General features: G+C 39.1%; 1 protein-coding gene across 1 annotated transcript in view; it reads left to right on the forward strand.

Moving 5' to 3' along the window:
• Nucleotides 1-3298: 3298 nt before the first annotated feature.
• The window catches only part of LOC136747963 (DNA-binding protein RFX7), a 47663-nt gene continuing 29936 nt past the window's right edge, over nucleotides 3299-21025 (forward strand). Inside the window, exon 1 of the mRNA XM_066701339.1 lies at nucleotides 3299-3754. Within this exon, the coding sequence (XP_066557436.1) occupies nucleotides 3618-3754 (137 nt within the window). The 5' untranslated portion in view covers nucleotides 3299-3617. The remainder of the gene's footprint in view (nucleotides 3755-21025) is intronic.

Raw genomic sequence — 21025 nt, forward strand, 5'->3', positions numbered from 1 at the left:
GGCCTGCTGACGTCACCTGCCGCACGCGCTGCGTCTAACTGTCGTCAACTCTCGCGACACTGCGAGCCGTTTAGACCGCAGCCGGGAGAGAAATGCGTGATGAGACATTTTCTCATATCACTGCGAAATGCGCTATCAAGACGTTTTCTCCTCGCTGTACCAAGGTGGCACAACTTGCATGGGCAAAGCTCAATGTATAAACACTATCAGAAGCTACAGTGTTTTGTTTTGCTCCACATGTGTAAAAGAGTTAGACTAAAATTCACATTAAAATTGTAATATGAGCATTTGGTGTTTTAAGTGACATATTTATTGTTGACCCAGTATTTTCGTTGTTTTGAGCTCAACGTGAAAATGACATTTTAGCAGTGACTTCTGAATAGCTATACTGGAACAGGGATGACAGACCTTATTTAACAGGTCCATCCTCAAGTATAGCACTAGAAAGTGTTAAATGTATTATATAACCAGGATGATTATAATAGGGATTTGATGTATTTATGTATTTTTGCATGCATTTGCATTCTTACCTAGAAGAGAAATAAAACACAGGCCTTTACCATGTGTATTCAGTCTTCTGTCATAAACTGAATAATAATAAGCATACATTACTACAATCTGTCTGTTTTTGTAAGAGTAATTGAATATATCACATTTGAGAATCTGTTTTATGTACACATTAATGTATAGTTTGCCTGACTTCAAATATCCAGCACAAATATGCAAGTAATATGAAGATCTCTGTCTTCAAATCTGATTTACATCTGCCATTAGAGATTCTTCTTCTTCTTCTTCTTCTTCTTCTTCTTCTTCATAATAATAATAATAATAATAATAATAATAATAATAATAATCATAAATACATACATTATTCTTAACTTTGCCTGGGTTATTTTAGCCTTTGTTGCTATGTTGAGTTTCTGATAGTATCACAACAAAGATTTTCTGAAATGGGATTAGAGATAATCCTGAACTGCCTAATGTACATGATGTAACCACTGCAAACATCTTTAATCTTATAATGTAGCACTTTTTTGCCACAACCTGTGTGGTTAGAGTCCAAGGTCAGAGCTAATCAGCATGAAAGCAGGGGTGTATTTGGGTATTTTAAATTATTAATTGAAGCCTTAGTAGCCCTGGGATCTAACCATGTTTGACATTATTTGTGAATTTGGATTGATGATTTACCTGTGTATTATTCAGTTACCTTAACTTTATATGTGTTATTATTATTATTATTAATATTTATTTCTTAGCAGACACCCTTATCCAGGGCAATTTACAAAATATAAGTGCAATACAAAGTGCCAAAATTCAGTGCAGTACAAGGCATAACATATTACAAATTCCAATTCACACAATACAGTGCAATTCAAAACATAATACATTTTACAAATTCCAATTTATACAATATATGAGGTTTACATCCTGGACTGTAAAAGCTGATAAGTGCAGACAAGATGTTAGGTCACAGTCAAGGGTCAGGGGAAGGGAGCAAAGGGGAGATCAAATTAAACAATTCAAGTACTAGTAATGCAAAGCAAGTAGTATGATAAACATGCTATCTTACAAGAGAGATATATTTATAATATAAGCAACGTGAACATTATCTATACATACGTGGACACACACACACATCAAAATTATATATATACACTCACCTAAAGGATTATTAGGAACACCATACTAATACTGTGTTTGACCCCCTTTCGCCTTCAGAACTGCCTTAATTCTACGTGGCATTGATTCAACAAGGTGCTGAAAGCATTCTTTAGAAATGTTGGCCCATATTGATAGGATAGCATCTTGCAGTTGATGGAGATTTGTGGGATGCACATCCAGGGCATGAAGCTCCCGTTCCACCACATCCCAAAGATGCTCTATTGGGTTGAGATCTGGTGACTGTGGGGGCCAGTTTAGTACAGTGAACTCATTGTCATGTTCAAGAAACCAATTTGAAATGATTCGACCATTTGTGACATGGTGCATTATCCTGCTGGAAGTAGCCATCAGAGGATGGGTACATGGTGGTCATAAAGGGATGGACATGGTCAGAAACAAAGCTCAGGTAGGCCGTGGCATTTAAACGATGCCCAATTGGCACTAAGGGGCCTAAAGTGTGCCAAGAAAACATCCCCCACACCATTACACCACCACCACCAGCCTGCACAGTGGTAACAAGGCATGATGGATCCATGTTCTCATTCTGTTTACGCCAAATTCTGACTCTACCATCTGAATGTCTCAACAGAAATCGAGACTCATCAGACCAGGCAACATTTTTCCAGTCTTCAACTGTCCAAGTTTGGTGAGCTTGTGCAAATTGTAGCCTCTTTTTTCTATTTGTAGTGGAGATGAGTGGTACCCGGTGGGGTCTTCTGCTGTTGTAGCCCATCCGCCTCAAGGTTGTACGTGTTGTGGCTTCACAAATGCTTTGCTGCATACCTCGGTTGTAACGAGTGGTTATTTCAGTCAAAGTTGCTCTTCTATCAGCTTGAATCAGTCGGCCCATTCTCTTCTGACCTCTAGCATCAACAAGGCATTTTCGCCCACAGGACTGCCGCATACTGGATGTTTTTCCCTTTTCACACCATTCTTTGTAAACCCTAGAAATGGTTGTGCATGAAAATCCCAGTAACTGAGCAGATTGTGAAATACTCAGACCGGCCCGTCTGGCACCAACAACCATGCCACGCTCAAAATTGCTTAAATCACCTTTCTTTCCCATTCAGACATTCAGTTTGGAGTTCAGGAGATTGTCTTGATCAGGACCACACCCCTAAGTGCATTGAAGCAACTGCCATGTGATTGGTTGGTTAGATAATTGCATTAATGAGAAATTGAACGGGTGTTCCTAATAATCCTTTAGGTGAGTGTATATATATATATATATATAGACCTACACTGTAATAAGCTGTATAATAAATTATAATAGTGAATGATGATCATCACTGCTGGATGAAGGCGTCCAGAATATGTTTATATAGACATACATCTTGATACGATAAATATTAAATGAATAATTCTCATGAATTATATATTTCTTGTAATATAGCCTACATGACCCGCTAGGTTTATATATGTCCCTAACAATCACTATCATTCTACGTTATTGGAAGGAGAAAATCATTTAAAGTTTTTTTTGTTTTAAGAGTAAACACAAGCAACAGCCGGACAGCGCTGGTGTGTTGAAGGAGACTGACCACACCGCCACTACACCCCACTCCCCTGCTCCTGCCTTTGTGATGTTGTTGCTCCGCTTCCAGTTGCGCAGTGCGCCTGCGCGATCCCTGCTAGAGGGCTGCAGCAGCAGAAGCAGTAGCAGCCGAGCGGGTGAGCTGTCGGCTGCACCGGAATCCAGACAGCAGCGTGTTTTTGTATCTTTGGGTTTTTTTTTTTTTTTTTTTTTTGGAAAGCGTTTCATATCATCCCGTATAGCCATGGTTTGCAAACGTCGTAGCAGGTGGATTCGAGGCTAATTCATACGCTAGCTACGGGTAGGTCCGTGATGTGCCATAGCAAGGAAAGAGCTTCTTACTCGAGGTCCAGGTTGAGGCCTAGTTGCTAGATATCCCCCCCCCCCTCCTCCTCCTCCTCCTCATCCCCTCCTGAAGATCATGATGGCTGAGGATCAACAACAGCCTGGTCCACACCAGAAGCCCAACTCTGGTATGGGGTCTTTGCCCTCCCTTGTATCGGGGTTGCAGGGGTCCGAGGCCAGCGCTTTGCAACACAAGATTAAAAACTCCATTTGGTAAGGACACCACAACATACATGTTTGTCTGTTTGTTTTCTTTATTTCTTTATTTATTTTTCTGTGATCTTCTAAAATATGGAATCTGGGCTTTGTGATGATTTGACTGCTTTTTATCTAATACATATATTAATTATGTTTAATTTTAACAATAATTACTATAATAGTAATTTAAAAATGGCCATGCATTATTTTCAGTTATTTGTTTGACGTGTGGGATTTAATCTCTGCAAGATGAGTGAGGTTGTTATTGCTCTTCGTTTAAATGCAGACATACCTTGTCAAAATTGGAATTGACTGAGTAGACAGTAGCCGATGCGTGGTCCTCTTGCGTGCCTCCAGCTCGCTACATCATCAATCGCTAGAAGTACACTGAATTTCAAAGCCCAGGCTGGGAGTGTATGTATGGGGGGGCACTGTTTGCACGATCATGAAGACGGGAAGCGACATGCTGATAAACAACACAAATGCATGGGTGAAACGAGCCCCAGGAATGAGTCCTATAACCACCCTATTCCGTTGCTCATGCGGATATCCCGAACATCACAGCAATGCATTTGTTGATATTAAACCCTCACATACACAAACACACATGTATGTGCAAATGTAGGTGGTTTGCACAATTATAGATACAGGAACCGGTTTTGTAACAGGTCTGTATTCTAGGAATAAAATGGCATGGCCATTACCACTGCAACAAAAGATGACTGGTACTATAGCACTGCAGCAGAAAATCCTCATCCAGAACCGAAGGATTAGGAATACGAACCCATCGTAGTACAATATGCCGCCTCATGTGGGGTATTCAGGAAAGCGTTTTGCACGCTGTCACCTTGCTATCTTCAAAGGCAGAGGGTAATGTTGTAACGATTATTAGATGGTCTCACTCGCTACTGGTAACCGGTTCTGCTCCACTTGGTAAAAAACAATTCAATCAACGTGACTTACCACTGCTCGAAATGCGACCTTCCTGGATGCAAAGTGGACTAACAGCTCCATCGTGAGCCTTTTATATAAGAGATAGTCGCCATTGGTTCACAGTGTCTTGATCCACAGTAAATATTACCTGACAACTGCCAGGTCCGTGTAGCTTGTTTGTTTTGACACCTATTTTCGTTGAGTATAAACAGAGCAAAGTGGATTCCTTTGGGATGTCCATTGCTCTCTCTTGCACCTTTTAAACTTTCAGACTGCCATGACACTTTTATCTCCTAACAACTTGCTGCTACCACAAGGAGACCATCTCTCCTGGTTTAAAACAGAGGGTTAGAACTTGTGCGTGTGTGAGCAGGAGCACAACTCTGTCCTTATTTTGTTTATTGCTTAAAACCTGTTCCACCATGACACCCTGGTAATATATCACCAGATTGAGCAAGGGTGCCCAGAAGCACATATAGTAAAAATGTATTTATTCACTTCACAATTATGTTAAAAACCTACAGTTAACCACACTTATTCTAAGCATACATTATCTTTCCATGCTGCTTTGTTTTGTTTTCAATTTCTGTATCATTTTTGAGCTTTGTGACCAGGTTTCAGAGCCATAGGTGGGCACTGGTAGTATGCATTGATCACATTTTCTCTTCAGGCTGTGTTCTCTATTTCATTTTTACTCTTCTTTTGATTTCTCCCATAAGAAATCTGTGTTGATTTGTTGTCCAAGGTGCGTATGTAAGTATAATTGTGTGTGTGTAAATAATATTTATTTATTTATTTATTTACATACACACACTTGAGGACAAAATCATTTGTATAGAGTACCTGAAATTAAACCATTATATTTTGAGGTATAGTAATTGTTATATTTTGATTGAATATCTGAGTCATACAGACCTAGAGCTTTTAGAGCTTACTCGAAGCTGGTGAGAATTTAAAGGTTCTGCTTTATGATTGTCCTTCTCGATACCTTGCTGCTGCCATCCAGATAGAGGTGAGAAGGAATGGTGGCTGGTGGGTGTCCTCCTTGATTGAACCTCTCTTCACTCATGTAGGCAGCACAAGTTAAGAAGTGACCTGGCTTCACTAGGTACGACTTTAGAAAGTGTCACTGTCAGATAACTCCAGTGTTTTTGGCACCCCAACCTGTGGGAAGTGCAGCTCTCCCTGGGCCTCAGGCCAAGGCTGGTATCTTAGTGCCACTAGGACCTGAGCCACCAGCCACCCAGTATTGTCCTGCACTCAGCACACTGCGGTGCACACTGTCATTTTTAAGCCATGGGTGTAATCTCAATGGTTTCTTCAACACCAGCATTTTATTTCACTTGGGTTTTAATTTTGATGCTTTTGCATCACAACTTTTTGCTCATTGTGACCATCGCACACTGATGTGATATGGAATGCCTTGTGCAGCCAATAATTAGCATTGAGATGTTCTCTTTGGTAGCAAGTATGTAATTGTTAATGCAGTAGTGGAATATTTCAATCTAGAAACAAAGACTTCTTTGACTACTGCCATTATCATTGTACATAAATATTCCTCCCTATTTAAGCTATACTGCTGAACTGAACAAACACTGTAATTCTTCTGCTCTGGATTGTCCCGTGACTAATGCCTTCTTGAGTTTTGTAAGTGAAGTTCATGATTCCTGCAATACTCTGAAATCACATAGTGTCCAAAAGAAAGATTGACATTTTGCAATTTGACATCTATATCCACTTTATTGTATTTTAAGATAATATTTGAATGTCATCTGTTGTTATGCAGGAATGAGAGTTAAAAAATATAAACAGTTCTTCTTTCCAAGTTACTGTCAATAAATATTAGGCATTGGTTAAATTGAGGATGCATGACATAATCCGGCAAGCTTTCTTGGGATGTTTTATTTCCTATCAGATGATTATTACAGGTAACTTTTGGCTTTAAATGTTTTATGTGAGCAAACTTTGCTGTGATCCCAAGCCCCTCGTGATTTTCGTAATACTACATCTGCACAGAAAACTGTTTTGAAAAAGACAACCGGTGGATCCAGGGTGACTTGAGGTTTCCAGATCTGTTGTTATGCAGTTGACTGAAAGTCTGCACAGCACATGAATCATCGTTGAATACTTCTCCATCACTAGGGCTATTTCACAAACGACTAGAAAACAAGGCCTTATTAATTTTTCTTAGAGAATTTAAAAAGCTTTTCTGTCTCTCACCAGAATGGGGAAAAAAGCAATATATATATACTAAACATAGGCTCTAAAAATATAAAAGTTAGGGTTGTAGAAAGCATTCTGATTTGTAAACTAATGCTTGGCAGCAAGTTTGGTGTGTCGGCTTTATTTTGTTTTTTGTGCTGTCTTGCTGAACACGGTCTTGAGATTTATATTGATATGTCTTATTTATTTTACTATGAGGTCCTTTAATGTCTATGTAAGCATCAAACATTATCTATGGGGAACATTCAATTGTACTGGTTCTTTGAGGGAGTAGTTGTACAGTATTAGTCTCGAACAGAAACAAGCCTGTGCATGTCCGAAGTATTCAAAGACAGGTAAAAATAGTGTATGATGTATGCCTGTGCGCGGACAATGTACAGTATGCAAGGTCTGATACAGTGGAACTATTTTTGCAGCTTAAAAACGACAAACATTCTTATAAGGGTGTAGTATATGTTATGTATTGTTTTATTGTATTTCATTTTCTCTTTAGATACTGCTTGACTGTCATTGAAAATATGGTGATAGTCAAGTTAAAGCACTTTTGCATCTTTTCATCATTTTGGTTGGTTATTTGGGAGTAGCCTATGGATAAGAAGGCATGGTGTGTGAATATTTGTTGATCTCTCCACCACTGTGACTGTGTTTACTGGGAGCACCCCCGTTTAACCAATCGCATCACAAGAGTACTCCATTCCCATTCCTTGTATTGCACTTCTTACTTGACGTGTCAGTGGTAATTCGATTGCCATGAAGTGAGCAGTTTCCAGCAACCGAGATGACCATCCTGTAGTTTGACCTGTCCTTATATAAGTTGGGTGGCTTCTAACGTAGAGTCAACACTCAGGTTCTGTAATTCCTTTATCTCATCTTGCAATCAACAGGGCCCGGGTTTAAAACAACCCCTCCCATTGGTTGCACAGGTACCGTATTTCCCAAGGAAACATTCAACATTTGCCCAAGGGCTAAGATGCCTAGCAACAATTAATCCAATCATGAAGTGATTATGGAAATGAGTCCTCTTTACAGAAGCTGGTTAAACCATGGTACTTTGTAAACAAGTTATATTTCAAGGTGGATCTTACAGCTTTCTTTTGGGAAAGATTTGTGTGTTTTTTGAGAGTTTGCTTGATGTACTTTAATGGTTTACAAAGCAGAATCTGTGTCTCATTAAATGCCAGTGCTTATCTGATGTCACATAAATCCTTTATTTGTACCATATTTTGCTACAGTCTGTGTATTGTTCCTTTAGTTCTAATGTAAAGTTTGAATATCAAAGGTATTTTATGATTGACTGAATGTAGTACCGTAAAATCAGGTAGCAACGTATGATGGAGAATCAAAAGAACACAATGTAATTATTAGTTTAGTTGAGCATGTTGTTGAGACCTCTTAACAAATTACATGCCTTTTACCATTTCCAGTTACTAAATATATCTCCCCCATTATGTAGTTGCTTATTACCTGGAGAAGGACAGAAGTAAAAATGAAAATACATTTTGTTTTGAATTGCTTCCCCTGTAGAAACTATCAAAACCTGCATCTCTAAGAATGATAGTTTTAAAATCAATACTTGACTACTAGCACGACCGTTGGTCTCCTGTTCCTTTGCCCACATATTTGCATAGCTGTTATCTTGCACACCTTATTTTCTAACAACTCAGGAGTCTGGCTGCATGATGACGATTTGGAAAATGAAAAGGATAATCATACTAATGTAAATATAATACCTTTAACCATAGGATCATAGTCATAAAACGTGCCTACCATGCTTAGTTTACCACCCCCTTTTTTAAAGATTGGAAAACAAACACCCAGAAAATAACAAACAAACATCCTTTATTTATTTATTTATTTTTCTATTATATAAGCACCCTGAAATATTCATTAAACATTTCTCCAATTGGCTGTGTTAAACAGGTGTTAACCAAAGGTAAATGATGGCCACAATATCTAGACTTGTATTAGAGCTTGGTTATGAACATCGATGGTTTCTTAATATTGCAGAAGCTGTACATCCGTGAGAGATTGCAGGTCAATATAGCACAGGAAGTTGACTTTTGAAAGCTATGCAGACCACAGCAATGACTTGTAAATAAAAGGTTAATAGTCATTGAGTTTAAAAAAAATATATTATTATGTTTTAATTGATTGCATAACCTGTAACTCAATGTCATATGTCTTTATCACAGTTTTAGATTCTTGTAATTGGGTTCACTTTTGTCTCATTTTTACATTTAGGCCTAATCTGTTTTTGTGGATTTTACTCTGTAAGATACCACAACAAGCTGTTTGCAGTCATTGTAAGATTCTGCCTTATTTAAAAAAAAAAAAAAGTCAGATCAGCATTGGGTGGAAAGATTTTGAAGTTGCTATAGAAAGTATGAGGCTGACTTTTTCTGTTGTTCATTCAGCAGCCTGTAATCACCTGAACTCGGTCAGCATTTGCGTCCAAAATGGCATTCTCTGCCTACAACAGCACTGTTCAGCCTATTGTGATTATATCATGTTTCAAAATGAATATGCCAGTGCGTATCAGCCCCAGCATGTGGCTGTTTAATATTTAAACCTGCAACTGGTACTGAGTTGTTCATTTTAGGAGTGGCATCATGTTATTGTTAACTTGCACAATCACTATCATCCAGTTTTGACAAATTATGCGAAATGATAACTGTAGCATTTTACTTTGGCTCCTTGTCAGGGTTTTTTCAATAGTAGCGTTATTGGTTTGATAGATTGTGACAGATCGTTTTCCCCAAAATAGTGGTAGTTGGCGATGTTCTGTTTGTTAGACTTTTCTGTTAAGCAAAGAAGTTCTCTGTGTGGGAATTTGGGAAATTGATAGGTTTCCACCTTACATGTAAAAATGACATAGAGCCGTAACAGGTGTATTGTAAGAGACTGTTTGTGGGAGGTGGGGGTGGGTTATCACCCTGCAACAGCAGTAAAGACCAGGGAGTTTCTTAGTGTTGTAAACTGTAAAGCTGTGGGTGTTTTTCTTTTTTTTCTTCTGTATTTCAAGTCTGTCTTCAGTCAGACCATACTTGAAGAAACCCATATGGTTTATATGTGGTCAATTCAGCATCTCGTTTTTTTGTCTTTGCATTCCTTGGTGGTACTACAGGAGCCTGTGTGTGGAAGTTTCAAGCTGTCAGCGAGAGATTTGTTTACAGACAAAGTAAAATCGACTTTTGTTTTCTTAAGGGTTTAATCAGGGCTGGAAATCAATATTTAAAAGCCTAATCCAGACAGATTAACTTGAACATGGCTGTAAAGTAATCTGTCCTTGAGATTCTCCAACAGAGTCTGTGAACATCTCTGTTGGGCTCTGTGGTGACTTGAATGGGCTGCTTTGAAGATATGGAGGAATGAAACATGGCAGTTCTATAACCCCCCCAACACACCCCTGTTATTTGAGTTGCCAAAGCGACAAGAATTTAGATGTTACAATTTCTGTTTACTAATATGAGTATTATTTGTTTATGTTGCTGAAACAAAAATGCAAAATATATTCAGGGAAACCGTAAGTTAAATATTTATGTATGTGTATGTTTTGCCTAGTTAACGTAGTTCAGAGTTTAGGAGGCTAGAGGCAACAGAAAATAAGAGTAAGAGTGCAGCGTTCCACTGCAATGATTGGTTGCAAGGGAGGATCGCAAGATAGCATCTACAAGTCCAGCATGGACAGGTGAGCTTTTAGGAGATAATGGAGCAGCTGAGAGAGATGGGCCACATGAATAGTAGGTTCTGCCACAGGTGGGTGATGGAGTAGAAGGAACAGGCACAGCATGTTTGAAAGTGAGGCAAGGAGAGACTGTGATGGCTCTAACAGCAGAGCAGGAGCAATGGGGTCGAGAGAGATAAAGGAGGGCTGTCTGGGTGGGAGTGAGCTGTAAGCTAGGACAATCCAAGCATCTCAGACTGCACAGCAGCAGGGGAGGCAAGGAGGGGTGTCTCAGAGAGAGTATTGTCGTTGTAGTTTAAGGTAATGCTGGTATATCTGCACAGATGAGGAAGAATGAGATGAACTGATCAGATTAACTGCCTCTTTGTGCTAGCAGGCCTACACTTTGGGCTCGACTTTGGGTCAGATGGTTGGCAACAGTGTGAATGTGCTTGTGTTACTGGGAGAGCCAAGAAAAAAGTAAAAGCAGCAGCTGGGCAGTGGTCATGACTGCCACTGGACACAGTTCTCGGGGAGTCCCGTGTTTGCATAGCTGTAGGTGTGGAGTTTGATTGGCCCTTGTTACGTCCTACCTTTCATTACTTAATCTAATCTAGATTTTAAAAATAAAAAAATGTTTTTTGGAAATATATGTATGGCTGCATACCGTCAACATTTCATGCACCACAGTTCTCATAATTACGATAATTACCAGTATGCAAACGTATGAAAGACATTTTCATTAAGGAAAGCCAGAAACCATTATCAAACATTTAATGTCTAGCTCTGTTGTGTGCCTGGAAAACCATAATGACCCTTTTCCCACCTTCCCTGAAGGTTATGTTGATGTATTGGGTATTTATTGTTAGTTTTTCATATTGTGAAATTTTCATACCACCCCAGTTATCTGCAATAAGTATGTTAATTGTAAACTACTTATTAGATCATATTTTACCTTATGAAATCTGCAGTGCATGATCATAAAAAATAGATTTTACTGGTGCCATGGGGCCTTCACTTGGAAATATAAGACTGCAGCTGTACAGAAGTAAAATGGTCTTATTGGTGCGAGAAAAGATATCTGATGTAAAACATTACTGCAGCATGCTTAAGCATGAATAAGTTCAGTTTCAAAAGAATGCGCCTGACTTCATTACTGAACTAGTGTATTTCTTTGTATGTCATTGTTTAAAATGCTTCAGTCCAGTGTTTACGTTTAAATGCATAGTCCTATGTTGTACTTTTGTGTCATGATTAGATTTGCATGCAGTGCAGCTCACTTGTTGATTGTTTTTTCGGGAAAAATGCATTCTGAAATTTTGTTCACCACTGGCCAATCGTGAAAGTCTTGAATCATCAAAGACAAAATTCTAATTTTGTTTTTTATTCGATGTATTGGAATAGTTAGAATACTCATTGTAGCCCTAGTGTACACTTTGTATATTTCATTACGGATCACTCAAAATGTAATTAATTGAACTGTATCAATATATCAACAGCTGTCATAAACAGCTATAAGCTTTAAGGCATTTTTTTTTAATTTAATCATACCCAGGCAATCTGTACTTTATGAATCCTTGGCTTTTGATAACATGCAGGAGGCACTTCCTGTAGCCTTCTAATAGGTTAATCTTCTCAGGAGCGATATTGAACCAGAACCTCTTCAGCTTTTCTATTAGATTGAGCTCTGGAGGTTGTGATGGTCTGTCACGGATATTTTTTCTGTGCTACATTAACCATTTGCTTGTAAACTTTGGATGTGTGCTTTGTATTTTCACTGTGTTGAAAGTCTATCTGCGACCAAGCTTGAGCTTCTTGGCAGAGGTTGTGCCAGGTTTTTGGCTAAAATATCCCAGAATTTTCTGGAATCCATCTGTCCTTCAGATCTAGCAAGGGCACCAGGACTGGAGGATGCAAAACAGGCCCAAAGCAAAACGGATCAGCCTTTACACTTCAAAGCGGTTATGTTCTTATCAACATAAGCTTCACTTTGTTTGCGCCAAATATACCGCTGGTCTCCATGAGTACAAAATTAGTTCTCCAGAAAACATCTCCGTTACTCTAAAGTAATTTGGTACCGTGTTTTCACATGGACCTGAGGTGTTTATTTGGAACATCTAAGGTGCAACTGCTAAAGGATATCCAGCGAATACATTTCATCAACCTGTGAGGTCCTGTGAAATTTGCGCAGTGCTGGTTGACTTGGTTGGATACTGTATTGTGACCTAAAAAAACATAATGAACCAGGCATTTGTGTCCAGTTCTTCTTGTGCTTGTTGTCTGTTATTCTCAAAAGTGATGTACATTGTTGCCTTTTAAAATTAGTTAAAATGTTCAATAGTGTTGCAGTTATTTTCCTCCTATCCTTGAACATGTAAAGGCAGTACAGGGTGTCGCCTTTGGATTGATACTGATGGAGCGTCTCTCTCCTGTTAGACAGCTCCAGCCTCATTTCTTGGGACCAAGAACAGTAAAACATAACTTTGCCACAACCTTTGCTCTCCCTTGATGCTATGGAATGCCTTTTTCTGATACTCTATATGTACAGTGGAGGATCCCCTGCTGATTTTGTAGGTTTGCCCACTGACATAGAAATGATCAGTCTATAATTTTAATGGTAGGTGTATTTTAACAGTGAGAGACAGAATAACAACAAAAACATCCAGAAAAACGCATTTCAAAAAAGTTATAAATTGATTTGCATGTTAATGAGGGAAATAAGTATTTGACCCATTCGACTTAGTACTTGGTGGCAAAACCCTTGTTGGCAATCACAGAGTTCAGACGTTTCTTGTAGTTGGCCACCAGGTTTGCACACATCTCAGGGGGGATTTTGTCCCACTCCTCTTTGCAGATCCTATCCAAGTCATTTAAGGTTTCGAGGCTGACGTTTGGCAACTCGAACCTTCAGCTCCCTCCACAGATTTTCTATGGGATAGAGGTCTGGAGACTGGCTAGGCCACTCCAGGACCTTAATGTGCTTCTTCTTGAGCCACTCCTTTGTTGCCTTGGCTGTGTGTTTTGGGTCATTGTCATACTGGAATACCCATCCACGACCCATTTTCAATGCCCTGGCTGAGGGAAGGAGGTTCTTATCCAAGATTTGACGGTACATGGCCCCATCCATCGTCCCTTTGATGCGGTGCAGTTGTCCTGTCCCCTTAGCAGAAAAACACCCCCAAAGCATAATGTTTCCACCTCCATGTTTGACGGTGGGGATGGTGTTCTTGGGGTCATTCCTCCTCCTCCAAACACGGCGAGTTGAGTTGATGCCAAAGAGCTCGATTTTGGTCTCATCTGACCACAACACTTTCACCCAGTTCTCCTCTGAATCATTCAGATGTTCATTGGCAAACTTCAGACGGGCCTGTACATGTGCTTTCTTGAGCAGGGGGACCTTGCGGGCGCTGCAGCATTTCAGTCCTTCACGGCATAGTGTGTTACCAATTGTTTTCTTGGTGACTATGGTCCCAGCTGCCTTGAGATCATTAACAAGATCCTCCCATGTAGTTCTGGGCTGATTCCTCACCGTTCTCATGATCATTGAAACTCCACGAGGTGAGATCTTGCATGGAGCCCCAGACCGAGGGAGACTGACAGTTATTTTGTGTTTCTTCCATTTGCGAATAATCGCACCAACTGTTGTCACCTTCTCACCAAGCTGCTTGGCGATGGTCTTGTAGCCCATTCCAGCCTTGTGTAGGACTACAATCTTGTCCCTGACAACCTTGGACAGCTCTTTGGTCTTGGCCATGGTGGAGAGTTTGGAATCTGATTGATTAATTGCTTCTGTGGACAGGTGTCTTTTATACAGGTAACGAGCTGAGATTAGGAACACTCCCTTTAAGAGAGTGCTCCTAATCTCAGCTCATTACCTGTATAAATGACACCTGGGAGCCAGAAATCTTGCTGATTGATAGGGGATCAAATACTTATTTCCCTCATTAACATGCAAATCAATTTACAACTTTTTTGAAATGTGTTTTTCTGGATTTTTTTGTTGTTATTCTGTCTCTCACTGTTAAAATACACCTACCATTAAAATTATAGACTGATCATTTCTTTGTCAGTGGCCAAACATACAAAATCAGCAGGGGATCAAATACTTTTTCCCCTCACTGTATACTGTAAATACTGCATATAGGCTGTAGTCTATTAATGATTCATTTCAGGAATTCCTCAACAGTGGTATCAATTGGGATGACATGTCCAGATCCAGTGATGGGGAGATCTGGGGAAATGGACCAGAGTTTTACAGGGATGATCAGTCTAATGAGGATGTAAGAGAGGTTCCAAATGGGAGGCGCTGTCTGAGCAATGCTTCCTCATTCGATTTGGTAGCTAATCGATGCCCTGATTTTGTCAACCACTTCCAGAATGAACCTAGATAGTCGGCTTCACCTGCGTGGCTGGGTAGTTTGTTCCAGACCCTCACAACTGCCAGCTGTATAATATTGTTCTTGCAATGACGTGTCAGGATGTCACTCTTCACCTTTCCCCCACCCCCCTTGTGGTTTTATTTGCATCTCACAAATGCAGGCAGACTGGCATTTTGGGCATCCAGTTGATGTCTGGTTTTGTAGAAGAACAAAGTGTATTGTTATAATTTTGCAACTCCCTGCTTTTATCTGCTGCCAGTCAAAGTGGGGGCATTAAAGCATGTTCAGTGAAAGGAGTGTCAGATATTCCATTTGATCACTGTTACTGGCAAGAAACAATTCCTGCACTTTGGGTTACCACCCCCCCTCCCCCCCCAATTTTTTATTTTATTTTTGTCTTGAGTCTATAACAGAGTGGAGTAGCGGTTAGGGCTATGGACTCTGGAGTAGAGCATTGTGGGTTCAGTCCCAAAGGACACTGTTGTTGTACCCTTGAGCAAGGTACCCTAGATTGCTTCAGTAAACACCCAGCTGTATAAATGGGTAATTGTATGCACAAAAATAATGTGGTATATTGAAACAATTGTAAGTCACCCTGGATAAGGGTGTCTCGTAAGAAATATAATAATGAAAGTAATATTTAAACATAAGCTCTCAGCCATACAGTTCTCAGAATTTAGTTTTTTGTAATTGACTGGCAGACAAATATGCCATCTCCTTCAAATGTAAAATAAATATTCCATTGTGATTGAGTGTTTATATTGTATTTTACATCCTTTATCTTTATTTTATGATTTTAATAAAGTTCTGTTACCTAGAAAGGGTAGCAAAGGTCAGCATGTGCAATTGCTGCTCATCGGAGCATGTCTCCACAATGTGTGTGTAAGCTGGCTTTAGATTGTGGTCTTCAGTGCCTGCTTTGTCCAAGTATAGTGGTTTTGTTTGTTTTGTAGGTTTCAGACTGTTTACGGAATATTATAAAATGATATACATATGCACAGATCTTATTAGAAGACCTCTCGGCTTATTAGTCTCATAAGGCCCTTGTTGTGGAGTCCTCCGATGGGAATTCAGTGTGTAGAATGCTCTGTTTTTTGAGTGGTGAATAGGCATGAGTCAGGAATTGGAGGGTGATTTGGGTCAGATTAATTTTCAGACCAGTTACTGAGTAGAAGAGTAATAGAAATAGTAATTGGAAAAAGAACAATATAGGATTAGACTATCTTTTTATTTTTTATTTTTACTATATACATTTATTTTATTTGTTTTAAACAGTTGTGCTATTTGTGGTTTTATGTGTGTTATTGTGATGTGTTTACAAAATGTACCATTAACAAAGACATAACCTGCAGGTGACGGGAATGGGCGCTAGATTGGAAAGTAGCTAATTATTAAAAAAAGAATACTAAACAAAGAAAAACGAGCACCGGACTCTTTAAGTCAATCTTGTAGCAGATCTCCTATGGAATTTTCCACTTCCTTTGAAGCTGTTCTAGTGGTTGTTAGAGCTCCAGAAGTGACAGTGTATCTGTGATGGAACAGACAGAACCTCATTATTCATTGTTGTTTTTCTCACTTAGTAAAAACATATTCCTATGGGACTGCTGTCTTCATTGTCTAAAAAATGGTCATGTTTGGGACATAATACGTGCTATTTGGGGTCTCAGATTATTTTCCTTTCTTCCAGATCTTCAATGGTTAACTTCATAACTCTTATCATATGTTTACAGTAGAAGTGTGATTTTCTATCCTTCAAAATATCACACAGATGACACTCAAATCTTAACTGAAGTCCCAAAAAAATTAAATCGAAGCCATTCATTTTTGCTTCCCCACCACTCGGTTTAATTCTTGACCAAGTTCCTGTCAGCACTTCTTCTGTTTTGGGGAATTCTGTTGGGGTTTTGTTTTTGCAGTTTTAAACTCTCTAATGCATGCTGTAGTAAGCAGTTAATTTTTTTGAATGCTGTGCCAGTCTCTGTGCTGTCATGTCACAGTCACTGACCATTTGAGCTGTTAATTAAACATTCTAAGCAAACACATTGTTTTTGAAGTTGCCCCCCCCTTATTTTTGAATATGTGGCATCCACAGTGAAATCTAGGAACAACTGCATTACCAGCCATGCTCTACTCTAAGAGGATACGTTTGAGTGAACGCAAAAGCAAACGGCAACAGTCAGGTATGCTGTTAACACCGGACAAGTGCTATCTAAAGCCAGTGTTTGTTGGATCTAGAACAGGATAACCATGTTCGATCCCCCAGTGGTGAAAATTCCTGTGTCATCTAGAGATGTGTGCTCCCCACTGGAAATTACAGGAATAAAATGGAAGTTTGGATCCACCGCCTCTGATTGCATTTCCCCAAGATGTCTGAAGTGGAGTCTCCTTTCAGCAGTCTAAAGAAAAAAGGAGGAAAGGAAAAAAACTGATAATGGGGCTGGGGGAAAAATGAAATCCATGCACAAAGTGGATGAATATCTTCAAAGAGAATTTGATATGAGCTCTACCACTGGCAAATGCGAAACTAGTGTCAGACAGCTGTTTACTCTTGCAAGCATTCGTGCCGGGTTGCTTTCTTAATAAGACAAGGCTTTATTCAAGAGCTATCTTTTATTTTGGTTTATTTTCTTTCTCACGTTCCCTGTTCATCAGTGGCAGTGATTAAAACATTAGTTACTAAGAGGAGAATGAGGAAGTATTGGCTGCTGTGATCTAGTTAGTTGGAATATTCTTGTATTTCTATATTAATCTAGTTTTTGTAAACAGTTTAATTATAATTGGCGCACATTTTGTGCCTGGTCTTTTTAATGTTACATACTGTACCAGAGTCTTCCCCAGGATTTACTGTAAGTACAAACATTTCTGCAAGCAGGTAATGAGGGATGGGGCAACTTCGTGTATAATAAAAGATTGCAATTTGCTTGTCAGCCAATCAGAAGCGTTCGTTCGACATCAGCCTTTGTACATACCAAAATGGTGGCCCGCTTCTCAAAGACTGTTTACATAAAGCGAAAGTAATACATGTTCTTGTTTTCTCTCTGCACACACTTCCATGATATCTGACCTCAGTGTTTATGTATGTTTGTTTGTTGTTTGTTTATTTAATCAATTAGCCTGTCTGTATTCAATTAAATATAAACCCTAACATACAATAATCCAAAGAGGATTTCAACTATCTTGAATTGTTTACCTGCTTGAAGCTGGAATACCTTCACTGTTTAACCCAACAGATCCGGTGGTATGTTCCATAATTCTGCATTGCCACGTACGTTTCTAGAAGGCTTCAAGATGAAAGTGTGGAATGCTGGGATATGAACATAGGCCCTTTGATTGTGTAGCTGGAGATTCGGTAGAATCTGCCTATGCTGTTAATGCCTCACACCTCACTCTCCCTTGTTACCAATGTCCTTAAATCCTTTATGGCAGCTCTTTAAGGTTTGTGACAGCATGTGTTTTGCAATCTTTCATTATAACGCCAGACATAATAAATTATTCATTCTTTCAGTGCACGTCTCCTCCAGTCCCTTTTCTGTGTTCCCACTATCAGTACAGTGGGTGTGCAATAGGCTGTTTTTGCTGCTGTCACTGGGACAAGTGTTTTATGCAGGGCTAGCTTTCACCTATACCTGCACTGTTGTACTGCAACAGGCACACAGTTTTGCCCGGTGTCTTATTCACAGCATGTGCTTCCAGATTTCAGACAGATGGCCCCAGTGTGATTGGTAGAAAGAAAACAAACCTTAGAGGTTAACACTAAATTATTATTGGCCTTAAGTTAAGTTAAAGGTAAATACCACAAGTTTGTCCAGTGAGGCCGCTGGTGTCAGTGTTTGCTTGAGGAGATGAACAGTTGTGTTTAATGAAAAATATTCTCTTCTGTTCCTTTCATTGTTGTGTTGGTATGATTAACAAATAAATTAATTAATACATGAAAACGCAAATAAAACCACTCTGAGGAAGACTTCTTTCCCCAGCATGCTCTCAATGGCAGGAGCTATGGAGATTGTGTGTGTTTGTGTTATGTGTTTGAAAACATCTCTTTGGTGGCAGTTTGTAGATTTGTAGACACTAAATAGATACACATGGAACTCTGAAATCTATTCAAATGGCTACGTTGTGCAACAGGTTGATTTGTTAACCCTTGAACCCTCTGCCTCTTGAGCCAGGTGGTGGTTTCTGGAGAATGTGTCCTGGGTATGTCTGTTGGTCCCAGAACTGTTTACAAACGATTTTCAGCACTTCTTATACACCAACTCATTTGTCAGAGAGTTGCGATTTTTAGAGTTTTGACAACTCTGTACATCACAGGGGGGCAGGGCACATGGGCTTGCCTCCAAACTAAGTGTTAAATTTGCAAAATAAAATAAGTTGGCACCCTTTATGACAGTCATGAAATGAGTTGAGCGAATTATAGGTGTTAGTCTGCGTTGTCCTATCACAGACATATAGGAAACTGCTCATAAACCATTTTGAGTGGCAGATATTCCGTCATCCCATCATACATAAAATGTGTCCCATTCTGTGCAATTCCCTATGGAGAGCATTAAATACATTGGTAAAGAGCACAATTCTTTATTACTATTCTTATTAACGTTGATGTTATTCTTAATAATATTAACAATAATAGTAGTAGTAGTATTAATATCAACAATGATAATAGCAATACCTCCTCAAAGTTCCTGTTTCTGCCCTGTGCATTTTGGTAGTAAAACAGCAGTGTTTATTTTTAATTATTCAGTAGCTGCAGCTCTGTCTCCTTGTAGTAGTTTTGCCACTTAAAACCGTGAAGGCTGAAATTCCTCCGAGATTGTGCTGAGATGCTTAAGCTTCTGAGAGAATAATAGACTAGCAAGACTCGTTCTCGCTGCCTGCTTTCATTGCAGTGAGGAGTGGAGATGGTTTAATGTGACTTCATTTGCAAGAAAGAAAAAAAGGCACAGTTAGCAGGATTTTATGTGCTTTTTTGCATTGTGAATTAAACCTAATTATCTGTGTCATCTAAACATATTTGTTAAAATATTTACCATATTAAAAATGCATAGTACGTATGCACAGTATGTTACAGAAACGTATCCCTGAATTCACCATTACTTAATACACTGCCTGTATGCAGCCTATTTTATGTAAACGTAAGGCATAGCAAAACCATGGTTTTATTTTTCATAAGCAGTGTGTAGTTTTTCACCATTTCTCATCAGGGTTCTCACAGATGTCGCAGCAGTGGTAGTGGTAGTAGAGTTGCCAGCTTGTTTTCACCTCCTGTATTCTTGAAGTGAATGGTCTGTTTTTGGGAAGTGCCTTGCTTTCAGAACATGGGCTATAACTACACTAAGCCTAACCAGAACATGCAATGGTTTTGTCCCCTAACCAGCCTCTGTCTGTTCTTCAAGAAAAATAAAAATGCCATTTGATCAGTATTTTGATTAAGGGAGGAGTCTGAGAAGTGTAAGATGTAAATTAGATTGTAATTTATTCCTTCAGGTATTGGGCGTGTCTGTTTTTGTTTAAATTAATGGATTAGTTAAGTGCTGTGTCAGGGCTTGTTGTTGTTGTTGTTCCATGGTATCAAAGCTTGTTATTTTTCGTGTTGGATTGACATTCATGTTTGCAGGAATTAGTGCTTCTAAGCTGATAATGGACAGATGTACAGTCTATGCAAAAACTCTGAATCTGAAAAACCTCCCGAGCCTAAATCTGACTAACTGCACGTTATGAGTGGCAGTGTATTTTAATTAAGCTTTGTCTCTTTCGAGCCTTGATTTTGTTGGAAAGCCACCGTTTAGCCGAGCAGTCATTGACACATCAAAAAAACAAACAGGCACCAGACGACTTGATTTTAACATTGGGATGGGATGCCAGAACAGCTTTAATGGCGTTACACATTCCATGATCCATTGCACTTACAAATTAATCATTAGCAGCCCTGCTATATTACACTGTGCCGAGGGACACAAAAAAACCCATATATTTTTCTCAATAAACGGCACAGATGGAGATTCTTGTAAATATAAAGCAGTATACAGTGCATTCCCTTAAAAATATACATTATAAAATATAATTAGATTATTATTTATTTCGATTTTTTTC

Source organism: Amia ocellicauda, chromosome 4 (genome assembly GCF_036373705.1).
Source record: "Amia ocellicauda isolate fAmiCal2 chromosome 4, fAmiCal2.hap1, whole genome shotgun sequence".
NCBI classification, from domain to species: Eukaryota; Metazoa; Chordata; class Actinopteri; order Amiiformes; family Amiidae; genus Amia; species Amia ocellicauda.